A 16,693-nucleotide genomic window follows, 5' to 3' on the forward strand; every position below is an offset into this window, starting at 1 on the left:
GATATATTGCAGAGAGTTAATTTTAAAATCGCGTTCAGGAACTTATACATTAAGTGATTAAAATCTGATAAATTACTGTGATTAAAAAAAATCCTCAAAGTGAAATCACTCATAAACTTGCTGTCCTAGTGGAGCCCCAGCTGGGGTGGTACCAGCTCAGTATCAACATTTTTCTTAACAAACATTTAACCTAAAGATGGCAAAAGCTGCAACTATCAGTGAGGCAAACGCCCCATTTTATAAAGATACTATGCATTAAAGAAAGAGGAACAAAAGGGCTTTATGTATAAACATGGAGATTTCATCCCAAGAGTAGTAACTGTGAAAGGACTTAGTGGCCACAGTGGCCAGGCAATTCTGCATGATCTCCTGTGGCAGAGGAGCTTACAAAACTGCCATGTATATGAACTGAGGAGGGTGGAAGGCTGTTTTAATCACATTTAGGCATTAGAGAGATTGACAAGGGAATACAGGTGAAAAATTGGAGTGTGCAGAGAACAAACAAAAAGCATTCAAGGGCAGTAAAAAAATGACTTAGAGAAAAAGACTTGGAGAACTTATCTTTTTACTTTATCAAAAAGCCAAAGTACTGCACTGAAAAGAGCATATAAGTGCCTCTGTAAAAAATAAATACTGATAACTAAAGGGCTCTTTAATCTAGCAGAGAAGGGCAAAATGAAACCAGATCCAAATTAAAAAAAAAAGCATGCATTACCAGGGAAGGTAATCTGCCATTAGAACAATCCAGCACATTTGCTTCAGGCCCTCAATGCAACACTTTGCATCTTTTTCAAAAAGGTACAGCAGACAGACATGGGCACTGAGCTCAGTTTAGGAATAAGCAAGTGAAATTCATGGCCAGAGGTGTCAGAAAAAAGGGACCTTCTAACCTTTTATCTGAGACCCAGATTTTTCATCTGCCTCTTCTCTAGACAATAGGTGCTCAAATGGGAAGTAACTATTATATCATAATAATTACACTTCTGTGATATGCATTTTGTAGCTCTTATGCTTCTTATTTTTCTTAGGGTACAGCTCTGTGCATTTTAGGAAGAGAATTTCTAAGCAGCATGAAGAATCTTATTATCTTATACTTATCAGGCACAATAAAAAAGGCATTTTAATACATGAGCCAGTTTTGAAAGCTTCACCTAAAATACATACATTATTAAATGGGCAAGGAAAATGTACCAGTCATATAACTTAGACAAACCACAATGTGAATTAATGTATAATCCAAAGGTTCTCCTTATTTCTGGCCTCTATCACCACATATCTAAGTGTCTAACAATCCATAACACATTTATCATCAAATCATCTGTACTGGGTAGAAACCTGCCATTAGTCAAGTTTTGACAAAGCAGAGCTGAGGCAGATAGAGCTCTGCACCTCGTACCATCATTGCACAGCAGAACCAGAAGTGTTCACAATGGTGCTGCCCTCACCTGCTGCATTTACCCAGCCAAGGGCAGAGATCCTGGGTCAGATCTGGACTTAGCTGGAGTAGAGCACTTCATCAGCTGCTTAGACTGAACTTGGTCTTTTTCAGCTGGTGCTGAGTCATTTCTCTGCAGTATAACTAACAATGAATGTATAGGGGACTCAGCTGTGGACACACAGGGTAGTGCAGATACAGACCTGGGAGATCAGTGTTTACTTAGCTACTGCAGAATCCTTCTGCCTCTGTAGTTTCCTGTCTTCTTGTCAGAGTCTTAGTCAACACCTTTGTTTGCCATTAATTGTATGTCAAGGAGTGCCTAACAACCTGCTTGACTACCATTCCTCCAAGCTTCACTCACGATCACTGCATCCACCAAATGATTTCAAACTCTGTGTCACAATCAACATAAACTCAGCAGTTCAGAGCATTATGCTCATGACATTTTTTTGCAAATCCTTTGCAGTGTGAGAAGGCAGCAGTGAAGATACTCAGACTGTTGCTTACTTTTGGCATAACAGTAGCAAAGAGAGATTGAAATTACCCTAGAATTGTTCAGTCACATGTATGGCTTTATCCAGGGGTTGACAAAATATTTCTAGGTTATAAATAGAAATTCTTCATAAACAGCAGGACACAACTGAAATCTCACAGACTTTACAACAGAAGAAATGAGGAAAACCTTTCTTTGCACATCTAAAGTGCAAATACCACAAATTTCAAAATTCTTCATGTCTTGGATTTTGGTGTTTTTCAATTCTGTCCTAATCCTCATTGCTGGCCATGTTTGCCCATCCCAACCCATTTTGCCTCTGTGTTGATTTCCTGCATAATGTAGTTTCTACTTGAAACTCTAACAGATGTTCTAGGATTCCCATTCTCCTGTTCTCCACAGCTATATGAAGCAAATTGTTGCCCATCTGGCAAAACTCAAGCTTTTTTTTTTTTGTGTGTACATACAAGTTTATACAGTAATCACATTAACTTTATTATATAAAAATAAAATTGTCAATGGATCAGGTAATCCTGTGTTTAAAGCAGCAAACTGGAATGTGGCAGATTCCAGCATTTTGGGCCAGCCATACAGTCTCTGCTTGATTGCCTGTATCTAAGCAAAGATTGTGCTTATTCTGTCTTATCTTTTGCCCAGCTCCTCTGGTTTGGACTGAAAGCTCTTTGCAGAGTTGTATTAAAGACAATGGACACCCTCTCAGCTGAGGAGTGAAGATTTTTGAAGTGCATGAGTATCACATTTGAAAAATAAAACAATTTCCTGCTTTTACATAGATGCCTTCATTTTTGCTTCTCAGAAGAAGGGTGGAAAGGCCCTGTGGCTGGATCAGAAATGCCTGCAAAGTCTGAACTTCTGGGACAGCATGTGCAAGTTCAAGCAATTCCTACTTTAAAATGCAGTTTAACAGAGTGCACCTGCCTCCCAAGCAGCTCTGTGATATTCAACCTGAACAGATTGCAGTGTGTGAGCAGATTCAATTCTCACTTTCCAGGGAATTATACAACTACGAACTCCAACTGCAAGCAAACATTGGAATCCCACGTGGCTGAACACCAGTGGCTCGTTGCTGAGGACCTGAGCTAAGCCAGCCTGCCTGGCTTCACACCCCTCCGCAGGATGCTACCCCTGGCTTGCCACCACTCCACTCCCTGATGTGTCACAAATTGTGTCCTCTCCAGCAGTGAAATCACCTTTAAATTTCATGCAGAGCAAGTGTAATAACTGGGACAGGGGGCCTTTGAAGTGGCTTGCTTGGTGGTGCTTTTACCCATGTGGCAATACAGCTAAACTGCTGCAAATTTGCAAGCTCGAACTGGTGTCAGACATCCTCTGTGTGGATTTCACATGTTGCAAATGTATTTACCCATAACATCATTGTAACAAAGCAAAACTTACCTCTGTTTTCCCTTTACTTTGACAGGACCTCCTGGTGTCTTCATCTGAACCCCATGCTGTTGCCTGAAAAACCAAAGTGCACAAGTCACACAAGAATGCCACCAACCACCATGTCTAGAGACTCCCAAAACAAAAGCAAGCATCTCCAGCCAATTTACACAGCCCAATTTAAAAGCAGCATTGTGACAGTAAACATGTATCTAACTCCCACTGTGCTCACAGTGCACACAAATGATAAATAGATGAGAAGTTCAGAGGCGGTGGCAACTGGAATGTTCACAGAGGACAAACTTTAATTTACATGTAAATATAACTTCTGATCATCATTCAGCTGGAAGGTCCAAGGCATAAGCCCCACACACCAAGTCATCACATTCTTTTATCCTCTTTTAAAGAGGATAGCACTGTATAAACCCCCAGCTTCCATTGCCAAAAAGAAAAATTCCCTACAGTGAAGTCCAGCAGTTCTGCACAAATCTGTTGGTCTTCTTAAATTTACCCCCAAGATTATCACCTTCTAAATAACCCTGCAGTGAATCAAGCTGGATCAAAACTGGGAGCTGACAGGTAAAACCCAGAGAGATGGGAAGAAGGGAGAAAGACTGATGGTGATTTGTGATGCCAGACAAGTGGGGTCAGGTCCTGAGGTAGAGTAAAACACATTAGGACTGAGGGCACTATTGACTGGAGGCTGAGAGCATGTGGGGTCCCCAGTGACCTCTGACTGCTTCAGAATGAAGAGGCCCCTTCCTCCACAAGAAAAGTCAAGAAAAGCTGCATTAGAGAGAACTTTTAAATGTAAAATATTTAGCAACATATGCAACTATTCAGTACCCTCCCCAATTTTCCTCCCTTCAGCACTTTTTAAAAATAGTCCTAACAAATTCAAGCAGGTATTGTTAGCTGGAGGTGAAAATACATATAAATATCCATACTATACATAATACATCATTCTGAGTACCAGAAAAACAGCTCTGCTACATAGGGAAAGGTCAGGCTCACAAAGTACAGATAAAGATCCAGAGCTCCCTTAACAGAGCCAAATTTTCTTTATTTTTATTTTCCTCAGTCCATTACCAACATAGGAAATAACTTCAAAGTTCGGTCCGGATCTGAACTCTTCTTGAACTTCTCACTGCAGCCAATATGTTTTTTAAAACCTAGGCTGCCATAGAAATTGTCCTCTTGACACATGATAAATCCATTTTTTTTCAGGAGAAAGTTGGGAAACCACTAAAAAGAGAAGATGAATTTTCCAACTCCCAGCTCAGGTCCATGAAGACACTCATTCACATCTACAAGAAATGCAACCAGCCAGGAAATGCATTTATATACAACATTAGTGGAAGGGATAGTTCTAGCTCATACAAAACCTAAAAAAATCAAAAAACCAACGAACCAACCAACCAAAAAAAACCCCCAAAAAACCTCCCACCCCATCTCTCCATTGGCTGAGCAGTCCATTCAATTTGACTTGAAATAAAAACTTCATGAGCACAGGCAAAGATCTGATGAGAGAAGGGAAGAGCACAGGTGTTTCCTTGGAAGCCACTTGGGAAATATCTCCCATATACTGCAGTCCAATGCAGGGTGGAGGCCAAAACCTTGTGCCTCAGAAGTGTTTTTGTGAGAGCTGGGATAAGTCCTTGCTGAAAAGGATCATTCAGTCATATCCTGAGAGGGAATGACACTGAATGACAGAGCTTACATTGTAAGCCATCACAGGAGAGCAAGGAATTTTGCCTGCTGACTACCAGCAGCCATTGACATCAGCAAAGCAACTGCACAGTAGGATTATGATCTGTAATCCCTCTAGAGCATGGCTCTAGCCCATGCTCATTAAAACACAGTGTCTTTGCACCTTCAAGTTTTGACAATTTTAATTTTAAAAAAAGAAAAAGAAAAAAGATACTCAGAAAAGAGATCACATTTTGTGAGGCCATTCTTCCCATTTTAAAACCAGAGACAGAGAACTTTCCATTATACAGCTCAGTTTACTTTAACAGTGCTTGACAGGAGAAAATGAAAACAAAAATTGTTGGTTGCTTCAGCAATCGATGCTGCTTCTCTGCAAATACTCTGGGTCATCTGGGATTGCAGCAGTGCAACACAGAAGAATTTGGCCTCCCAGGGGTCACCCAACTCTTCCTGCCAAACACCTGCACCACAGAACTTCAAGGCATGTTGCACACATAGCTCTAGTCAGAGCACTGCTCTCCTCCAGCGATGTTCTAATGTGCCAAAATGTTTTCTTTTATTAGGCACATTGCCCTTCAGCCTTCTGAAGCACTACCTTGATGAGTAGTGATAAAAAAGATCTTAGTGATGACCCAAATTATAGCAACATGTTGTTTGTGACTACACCATTAGTCAGGGTGCATCTCATTAGAGCTAAGAGGATAATTAAGCAATATGGCAAGCCAGAGCGTGTTTTACAAGTCCCACACATGTCTTTGGCAGCACAGGGGGGAGCTAGCTTGAGGGCTGAGTAACTCCAATGACCTCTGGTGACTCAAAGAAAATATTCATGACCCTGCAAAACAGAACATCCTGAAAATAATAAAACTATAATTGCAAAGCCAAGCAGCTAATGTGCACTTAAATATTTGTACTGCAAGGTCCACTGACCTGCAGACTAGACCAGGCCTTGTGCTGGACTTCCAGGAGCCCACACACATCTGTGGTCATGGCCTGTGGCTTGGACCTGGCTAGGCTCAGACCTCTGAGTCTGGGGCTTTCACATGAGCTCTCCAGCACTGTTCAGTTTCTTTACTTGACTGATCAGCTGTCTTTTCAAGTCAAAATGTCCCATCCCTGTCACCTTTGTTGCCTTGGGCTACTCTGTACAAACTCCCTGTGGGATGCTGGTGTTCTCTGTCCTCTCACTGGTGTATCCAACCCAAGCCCTTCCTCCACAGATGAACATAAATTCTTCCTCTGCCTTAGATCCATTTTGCCCCAGGTTCAAACTACTGGACATTTGACAGAGCAATTTTCAGAAAGATCTCTCTCTCTGGGGGGCATCTGTGCGTACCCATGTATTTATCCGAGAGGCACAGACCTACTTAACACTTGCATAACACCACAGCACTGTAAGAGATGCTTTGTACTTCAGCTTCCTTACCTGATCATAATGCTTCTCAAAAGCCAGGTTCTTGAACAATGGCTTAGGTGCCTCCCCTCCCTTTCCTCATATCCCTCAATAAAAGAAATTATTATTTTTTGGGGTTTTTTTACTGCTTTAACTTACTCTGCACACTTGGATGAGATACAAACTGTATCCACCAGATGTTTTCGGTCACTCTGTTGGGATATCATCCTGAATTTATGATTAATTTTCTCACTTGTTTGAGACATTTCAGTTTCCCAGCCCCAGAAAACACATCTGGGATTATTTTTATACCTCCTGCTACATGTGTCAGTCAAAAGCAGTACACATCTCTGACCCATATGCAATAAAACAATTTTCATGGCATGGGTTGTGGAAGACAGTCTGGATGAAGACGTGACAAACCTGGGAGCAGGGCTATATGCAAATACAGGACAGTATGTACTAGCCATGAGCTTAAGCAACCAAGCAAACAGCTTTTTAGGCTGTCAGGGTGTCAGCAATTCCTCCCATGACATCCTTATAGAGAGCACTCCAGCTTCTCATGCTACCCCCTTACAAACTTGTATTTCTTCCCTCAAGCATTTCCAGAATAAATGCAATTTCTAACAGGGTTTCCAGCCACTTTGAGGACCTCCTCTATAACCACATGGCCTGTTTGCAGGATGGGGGTACCCAGATCCATGTGCCATGTGAAGGGAACAGCTCAGCGCTGCAGCTGCTCTGCAAGAAGGGCCATGCAGACCATGGGCAGGACTGCCCAGCCACCCGTGCAAACAGACACCAGAGGACAAGCAACTTTGTCCCTGAACTGAAAATGCAAATAAATGTGCCCTGCTTCAGAAGATTTACAAAGACAGCTGGTCCTTCACATCTCTGTTTCTTGAGTTCTATGCAAGCATACTTTCTCAAATTTTTTTTTTTTTAAAATTGCATGTTTGTGTATTATTTCTGTATTTTTAGAAGTCCCATGAAGGAGACAATCACAGAGAAGCATTTGTGTGTACAACCACATGCACCCAGTGTGACATTGCCCAAAAAGAAATTAACAGAAGGGGCCACAATAGCTAAACCTATTCAGTGCATATCTGAATATTCAGAGGTCACATCCGGACACAGAAAGAAAGAGTTAATGTCTCTGCCAATAAATTATAAGCATCCCAGTTTGCTACCAGCTCTGACTGCAGATCAGCAGTGCTCTAGAATTCTAGCTCATCATGTGCTGTCACATCAGTTATTCAGCACGCACTGCTGAGAGAAGCTTTCTAGATACATTTATTTAATTACCTGCACATCCCAGCATTGGCTTCCAAAGTACCTGCCTGTCACTAGCAAGTCCTGTTATCACTAGTTATGTGCATCCTCAACTGTTAATGTTAGACTTCTATGGACCAGCTTTTACACTCAGGTCAGCAATTTATACTTCAACACCACAATATGAATTTATAGATTAAGTATACACTAGTCCCTGCAGTTTACTTGCACAATAGAGGCTGCAGATTTTCATGCAAAACCAAAACACTGCTTTAAAACTGGAAAGTTAAGATTGGAGGAGAATATGTTACATCCATATTTATCACTCAAACACATTGTTAAACACATCTAAGGTGTTCTATTACAAACCTATCCATCTGTTACCAACCTCACTTCCATGAAACAACTGCTGCATGCAAACCACTTACATGCCTGAAGACAGACCCACAACCATGTTGTTCTGCCCTATTAGGGGAAAAATATGTAATACCAGAATGCACATTGTATATGTCTGAAAGGAAACAAAAAATCCCTCAAGTACAAGCTTACTAGAAAAAAATAACAAACTCAACAAACAAAACCACCATGAAACAAACAAGCAAGAGCCCCTCAGATCAGGTATTGATTCTGTGGATGCCAGCTTTTTCTAGAAGGTGCTGTGTTCCTCAGGTTTCTGCTACTGTCAGCAGATGCAGAAGCAAAAGCAGCACCTTGCGTCCCAGGCTCGGGTGTGCAGGGATTGCTGACACAGGAGTTTCCATTTCCATCAACCCTCTGCAGTGCCCACAGGAGATTTCTCCGCCTGCCCACGGAATGTGAGGTGATTTTGGTTCTCTGCTTGTGCTGCGAGGGCACCCCGAGCAGAGCCTGCCAGTCACATCACCTTTTTGCTGAGTTATGCATGAGGAAGGAGGGCAGGAGGTGCTGTGCTGTGACAGCTACTGTGCACCAGAGACCTGAGCTGGCAGACTTATTCCTTTCCCAGTGTATTTATTTACATCTTCTTTTCCAGTAATTGTACAAGGCACTAGTATGTTCAGAAAAATGTACCTCTTGAAAAAAACCCAAAAACTTGCTTCCTAGATTCCATATACAGGCCAAAAATATCTTTATCTCTTATTTACATTGATAAATTGTTTTTGGATCAGCTCATTTTACAGTATGGTATGGAAGATTTTCTTCAAGTCTTTGGAGAGAATAACATGGAGGGACTATGTTTCCACCCTGCATTTAGAATCTGCCAACTTCAGTGTAAATAAAGCACATATTTACACACCCTACTGGGCCAGTTTAGCTTAATCACATTCTTAGGGACTTTGCTAAATTGGGATGCAGAGTCATTCCCTCAGTTGCTCAGAGGCTGGTTCATTCCCTTACAAGATGCCAGCCTCAATATTCCCATCCATACTGATGAACAGATTTCTGACCTCTAAAATATCACCCATAGATTCTTGCTGATAATGAAAAATCAATTTCACAAGTGTTTCCCTCTGTTTGGATATACTTTGTAGTGTCTACATAACATAGCAGCAGTGTAGATCTACTCTTCTCTGGGCAAATGCTGCAGCATTTAAAAGGAATTTATAAATGCTGGGTCTTACAACACTTAGAAGAAAGAAAAATCTTTCAAAGAAGTCCTATAGCCTGAATGCAGAAAATCCATGAAGAGGTTCTTCCATTTCTATGATGTTTACAGTGAAAACATTCATACAACACTTCAGCTATTTCTTCCCTATTTAATCCTCCAGAACTTCTCCATAAATATTTGGTGTTTTAGTCTAAAAGTGGAAAGTTAAATTCCCTTTTTGAAGCACTGCTTTTTGTCTCTTGAGGACAAGGAACATTTACAGTGCTCCATAAATAATAACTTTTTTTAAATCTAACTCACTTATAATAAGCACAGTAGCTTAATGCCCTAGAGGCCGTTTCTGAAGTTTCAACACTGGTAATTTATTAAAACTGTGATAAGCATGTCTGATAAAAGGATAACTAATACCAAAAGAACAGAATGCCAAACTTCAGTAATTAGTTCTGCTCCACACTGCAGTATACGAATTGCAGATCACTGCTGCGTGCAATGACAGGTATGAGGAATGATCATGAAATTCAGTCAATTCATTGCAGGGAGAGGAGGGGGTTTGGATGAAGGGAATTGCATTGTGTGTTATCAGATTATTAATTGATTTCCCTTAAGTGATCTCAGATCCTTCAAGATGTGGTAAATTCAAGCTGTTTGCTCCATTTAAACCCATACTGCCTAACAACAGACCGGCCCAGACACGGCTCTTCTGGAGTGGCTGGACAGTAACTCAATTATAACACTTAGAAGATGGAGGTTCACAAACAAACAAACAAGTGAAAAAATCCATTACTGGGTTTCAGTTCCTGTAACCTTAATCTCTGAATCAGACCCTCTTTCTACAAACAAATGTCAGCATCTCACTGTACAGGGACCACTCTTGGCCTGGCATTTATTGGCTGCTAAACACAACTGCTCACTCTGTTCATGCCAGAGAAGTGGATGCTTCATACTGGCATAGTAAGGATGGAATAATCCATCAAAAGAAGGACATACTCATTTTAAGAATGGATATTTCACTTAGTTCTGAATAATACCATCTTTGGATATTCATGATTCTCATGGACTGTTACCACATCCTTGCAAAGGGAAATGCAACATTCTGAAGTGCATTCCTCTGCCCTGGTTCACCTATTGCACAAATCAGCATTTGATCAGTAAACAGGGAGGAGCATTTTCAGAAGACTGACTTTGGGTTTTTTTTTGTTTAATTCTTAAGCCTTTTTGATTTAGAGAGTCTATCCCCTCACTTTATGTTTCCAGGCACAACTGGACAGACACCTCTCTAACACCTGGCAGAACAGGGCACCAGACTCCAGATAAGGGAGCTCTTGCTTTTTGGATCAAGTTATCTCAGCCCAAATGAGGTCCTGTACCTCAGCTGAGCCATGGTCACTCACCCTGTTCATGTCCTCCTGTATCTCACATGCAAGGTAAAATGCTTCACAGTTTTCCTCCTGTGCACAGCGCTGCAGCAACCGGGTAAGCTCCTGTACCACAGCTGGTGTCTGTGCCTAAAGGCACAATCTGCTCTCAACAGCAAATGTTATTCTTTCAGAGAGTTCTTAGCTGCTGTGAATTCTTCTTTGGTGGTCAATGCTACTGATTTTCTCTCTTTCACAGCTTCAAAATCCCTTGTTATTTACTTATATTATAGAAGCACGTAGAGGAGTGAACTGAGATTGTGACCCCATATTTCTAGGCAATATACAAACATGCTGTGGGAGAGAATTTCTGCCTGAGAGCACTTACAACCTAAACAGAAAACACAGGCACATGGGAGGAAGGGAAAACCAGATGCACAGAGAGGTCAACTGACTAGGAAAAGCCACCGAGCATGTCAGAGGCAGAGATGAGCACTGACCTTTGCTCTCTTGTGGACTAAAAACTTTCCTGTCTAGCACAAATGAGTTCTTAGACAGCCTCTTTTTTTTGTTAGTGTCACAAAATACATCCACTGAATCAGTGGTGTGTGAGGGAGTGGGGTTAGAGATTAGAACAAGACTCCATGCATCCTGTCCTCCTCTTTCTGACATCTTGGGGCTTGGCCACAGTCTCATCTACAAAAAGAAATTTGAGGTTTTGTGCCTTCAACTTCCATTTGTCCTGCAGGAGATTCCATTAAACAACATAAGGCCTGTAAATCTGGTACTCCCCCTTCTCTGCAGTGTCAGGTAGGAATTTACAACTCCAGACTATGCATTCCCTTATCTGAAAGGAGCATTGTGTGAGGCTTAACAGATCATGGTTTCTACAGTGTACCCAAATGGAAGCACTGTACAAATCCAAGGTCTTATTTTTAAAGACGATTGTCTAAAGATTTAGTAAAGAATATCTGATACCAAATACTAAAACTAAAATGGTGTTTTCTAAGATAAACAACAGTCATGTACAGGTTACAGCTTTTTCCAGCTCTTCAGGAATTTTAGTGTACAAAGAACATGTTACAATGAAGCAGCCGGCTCAGTCTTAGGTGCTGTCAAATTAAAATTCATATCTGAAGCAAGCAGATTGTCTTGCCACTGCTTTAAGTGTATTTTCAGTAACTCTTCTGTAGAGCATTTGTAACTTGATGCTGAATCCCATACAGAGGAGAATTTGAGCTTTTTAACATAATGGAATTTTGTCATCCCAATTTGCAGCTTTCAAAGGACCTGTGAGCCTCCACTGCAGTCCAGGACTCCCCGTGCAAGCCTGTGTAGGTACGGCCTTGTCAAAATGCATTATAAGTGCAATAATAAATGGGGCATCAGGTAGCAGTGGACAGCAGAGTGCTGAGAGACAACAGAGCACAACCATACAAAAGGGAAAGGTCACAGCTCACCAGCCACATAACTCATTGTGAGGTTTTCATAACCAGAAGTGTTGTATTATATCAGCAATGGGATTCTTCTGGGACCCAAAGGGGACACGTGGGAAAAAGCAATAGGAGAATGCACATTAACTAAAGGCAAGAGAGGTGCCAGATTAATGGGCTGATTCAGAGTGGGTTAAACTTCTCACTGTCACTGATAAGAAGGTTTGTGGAAGACCCTTACAGTTAACACAAGCACTAACACAGTGCCACAAGGATAGGTCCAAAGAGAGGGGAATCAGTGTAGGGGTACAAAGATGCTGGGATGCAGAGCTGTCCATAATGATAAAGAAAGGAGGGCACACTCTGCTCTCCTGTGTGCTGAGCTTTGACAGTTCCAAAGTTACACAGCAATGTTAGATGAACACATCAACATGAAGCTTTGGAAGGAAGATACAGTTCTGAAGAAGAGAGATAAAGATGGCACTGCATTTCTGTTTCCACTATCTAGTGTTTGTATTTTTATCATTCTATGTAAAGAAAAATGTCAGTCTGTGCCAATTATTTCATTTAGCTGGTGATCTACTTCCTTTTGCTTGAAAGTGCTTAACAGTGCAATGATTTAGTTGCAAGTTCTATATGGGAATGCTTATCTTTTTTTGAAAGCTATTGCTTTTAAGCATGAAAAAGCATGGACGGGGCCAAATATAAATTGACAGACTCAGTAAACTGGGATGATAGTGAAAAAAGACCTTGAAGGTCTCACCTATAGCCAGTTTAGAGTGAATGACAACATCTGGAACTGGAAAATAGCAGAGGGGATGTTGGGGAAAGATGACAATGTTTTTCCTATTAGTGAAGATTGAAAGCATACAGAAACTGAGATGAGACTTTCAGCACGCTGGGTAATTAACTGCCACAGTAGAATTTGGTTTCTTGCCATGTCACATTCAGTTTACAGCTTAGGATAACAAACATTTACAAAATGTACTGGAGATTACAGAGACATAAGATTATATGTTAAATCAATAAAATCACTAAATAAAGAGGTTAAAATATACTGAGGGGAAAATAATTAAAGAAAAAATTCATTGCAGTCAAGCACAGGTCAGAAATATAAGTACAGCTGATGCACAGGCAGGTGCAGCTGTCACTGGCCAGGTGGGTATCACATAGAACTATTTCTCATAGCACCAGCACTGTTTATTCTGTAAAGAGCAGGCTTTGTTTTGGGGTTTCTTTTCTTCAGTTGATACAAACAAGGTACAACAAGCTATTTCTAAGAAGAGAGCCAACAAATGTAGGCACAGCAATGGTTTCCCTTGATATAGTGGAGGCAATTCTTCTTTCAAGGCTCCTCTACCGCCAAAAGATGTCCATCTCCACCCCTTTATGTTCTTTGGCAGAGTCGCCATTCAGAACCAAATCCCTCCTCCTTCTTTGTGGCCTCTGCTGACAGATGTGACAAGACTTCTAAGCAGCCTCCTCTTACTGTTTTGCACAATGATTTCTGGAGTAGGAGGTTCAAAACCCCATCCAATGGACCAGCCCATATTCAGTACAAAATCAATTTACCATGGCTATAGTGTCCTTTGTATTTCTGCTTCAAGCAAAGCGATTTTGTTCTCCTTCACTTTTCTGCTCTGGATTTCCTTGCCATTGTAACTCTTTGAAGCTCACTGCTTATGGAGACATGTTAAGGGTTCTCCACTATACATTTTTTGCATTCCCTCCCCCTCTGCTTATGGGCAAATCCTACACAGTCAACTGAGTGCAATTTTGTGCACCTGCATTAAGGGTTCAGCTATAAAATGCAATCTTTCCATATAAGCTTAAAACCAACAATGTAATCACTGAAGCACATGTGAAATGCCTGTGTATTTCCAGCTTTCTGAAGGGGGGAAGTCTTGCATTCTTTATTCCTCTCCAGGTTGCACCATTGAATATACTTGTTCAGCATTTATTTGTTTGTTTTGAGAAGAAGCTAAAATAAGTTTGAGGAACTGTCCAATTTGGATTTGATTCTTACAACAATTAGGCTAAGATTCAGGAATCAAAATCAGCACTTCCTGCAGTATTAAAGAGACTAATGTAGAACTAAGATGACATTTTCACTGTTCTGTGCCTCCTGTTTTTCTTTAGGGAAATCACATCTATTGCATTTGGGGGGTGCTAATACTCTTTCAGATGACAAACACTGCAATATATTCTCATTAAAATTGTGCAAGAGGTTGAACATGGTTTGAGTCTTGTCTTGAAAAAAATAAAGAGGGCAGTGAACAATTAAATAAATAAATGTGCATGTGATTTATTTTATCCTACCAAAATTCTTTTCTGGTTGTGCACTTATGCTTGGTGTAGTACAACCAAAAGGGGGAAAAAAAGGCACTGGAAATCTTTAATTAAGTGAAAGCTGCATTATTGAGACCAAACGAAAGGTCTGAGACTCCTTTAATGAGCCAAGGCTAGCATTGTGCAAGCCAGAGAGATTGAGAAAGTTTTGCAAGGCAGGCTGAAAACAGAGATCCTTCCTGAACCACAGGAACTTAAGTGAAACCAGACTCTCCCACTTGCTCTTCCCCAATTTAAAGTAATTGTTTTTGAGCTTCAATAATATGGGTAGAAAATTCTAAACCCTAAACTAAAAAGAAGTCTTTGTACTTTCCCCATTCAGTTCAGCAGATGTATGTGAGAATTTCCATTTGTTTTCTAGCACACCTAGGAAAAAGATCCAGACCCTGTTCCTACTATGATTTTGACATGAACTGCAGAAGCACATGGACTACTCAACTGCATACTTCTCGGCATTTCTGTTGGAAATAAAAAGGCAATTCTGCTCAGTGGGCCTAAATCAGAGGTAGAGGTGAAACCCAACATATGGCTGGAAAAACAGGCAGAAAGTAGGAGAAGGACCAGTGAGACAACAGATATTCGCCATCAGAGAGTTCACATGGTGCACAGGCAAGTGTGGTGTAAGCTTCCCAGGATGGTTTGTTGACAATACACATAGATTTTGACCTTTAGACTCTTTGGTTTCTGTGGGGTTTGGTGCTCAGCATCATAAACTGTCAAGAAAATGCAAATTTTTATAAATCACTAGTAACCAAGAATAAGTAGGACCTTCCAGAAATTACCAGGCAGGGCTGGAAGAGAAAGTCAGCAATGAAAAGTCCTCAATGTTTCATTAAAGAGATTTCAGTATTTTTTATTGTTCTATAGCTACATTGTGCATTACATCTCTGCTTTCCTCCACCAGGTGCCTAACGCTCTTGATAAGCTAATTGCAGCCTTCTGCTTATTTCATGTCAAGCTTAACTCCCAGTCTGAGCCTAGCCTGCAGTTCTGGCATGTATTCTCCTTAATCTAAGACCATCTGTGCTCCATCAGAAAGGAACACTTAAATACAGAGAAAGTGAAGAACCAAAAGTGCAGAATTCCCTGTATCCTGCCTCCACCTCCTCTCCCCAGCATTTCCAATGAAGTGTGAAGCCAACATCCATCCAGTCCTAAATACTCTGGAAGGCTCTGATGCAGCAATACTTTTCAGCGGTCAGGGGGGAAATGACAAGCCAAAAAGGACCTGAATCTCTCAGTTTCTTCATATCAAGAGCTTAATAATTCAAATACCACCACGTCCCCAGCAACATATGCAGTGGTTGAGTCCAGCACTTGATTAGTGTAAATCAAATACTTGTCTCGAGAAGAACAAGGAGTTGGTTTGGGGGAAAAAAGCAATGGGGTTGAGTTATCAAGAATCCAACTGATATTTCTCAAGTCTATTTTTTATTGGAAATGCACTATGATTTAAATCAAAACCGAACTGCAGTGTTAGGGACAATGGCTCTCTGCCACTCCTGTCCCACCACCAAAATTTCAAGTGTTTCTAAGCCCTACTGTTCCCTTGCTGCCCAGCCGGACACAGCCCCCGCCTGCTGCTACTGCCAGAACCTGACCAGTGTGCACAGCATTGATCCACCCCTCTTCCTCCCAAGGCTGGGAAACAGATGCCTTCAGACTCCCTGCTTGGTCTGTCACAGTTTGCCTTGCTTCTGCCTCCTCTTTTCCAACACCAGACGTCAGCACCTGATGCTGTAGTAAGCTCTGCCAAGCTTCATCTCAACAAGGAATGTATTTGCTCCTTCTCCTGCAAAGATGGCTCTGGTGCAGTGTCTTTTACTCCTTCCTCCCAGATCCTCCGTTCTGTTCTCCACTCTGCACTCTCCTGCCAACCCAGGATTTATTTTTCAATTTCCTTCAGTTTGAGTCCTGCCCTTACCTTCCCACTTCCACCTGGCTCTTCCCTCACCTCCCTTCCAGCACATTTGCATTTGACCTCTATGAAGGTCAAAGATTCCATAACTGAGTTCTGAGAATATGCCTTATAATTGAGATGAAGGAATACAAAATGATTCTACAACAGGATTAATGCAGCATACTTCTTTGTGTTTCTTCCTAACTCATTTCTGGTGGTTTTCAAAGCTTTCACATTTATCTTCTATCAAAAAAAAAATTTCTTTTTTTGCCTTGTTATTAAATCCTCAATAACTGATCTCACAGCAAAAGCTACTAAATTTGTAACAATTATATTAGCCACATACATTTTTTTTCTC

General features: G+C 41.1%; 1 protein-coding gene across 1 annotated transcript in view; it reads right to left on the bottom strand.

Moving 5' to 3' along the window:
* SEMA5B (semaphorin 5B) overlaps positions 1–16,693 on the bottom strand; it is a 127,164-nt gene that overhangs the window by 71,312 nt on the left and 39,159 nt on the right. The window contains exon 4 of the mRNA XM_041406501.1: positions 3,348–3,410. Coding sequence (XP_041262435.1) covers positions 3,348–3,410 — 63 coding nt within the window. The remainder of the gene's footprint in view (positions 1–3,347; positions 3,411–16,693) is intronic.

The sequence above is a fragment of the Onychostruthus taczanowskii genome, unplaced genomic scaffold (genome assembly GCF_017590055.1).
Source record: "Onychostruthus taczanowskii isolate IOZ18803 unplaced genomic scaffold, ASM1759005v1 scaffold10, whole genome shotgun sequence".
Lineage (NCBI taxonomy): Eukaryota > Metazoa > Chordata > Aves > Passeriformes > Passeridae > Onychostruthus > Onychostruthus taczanowskii.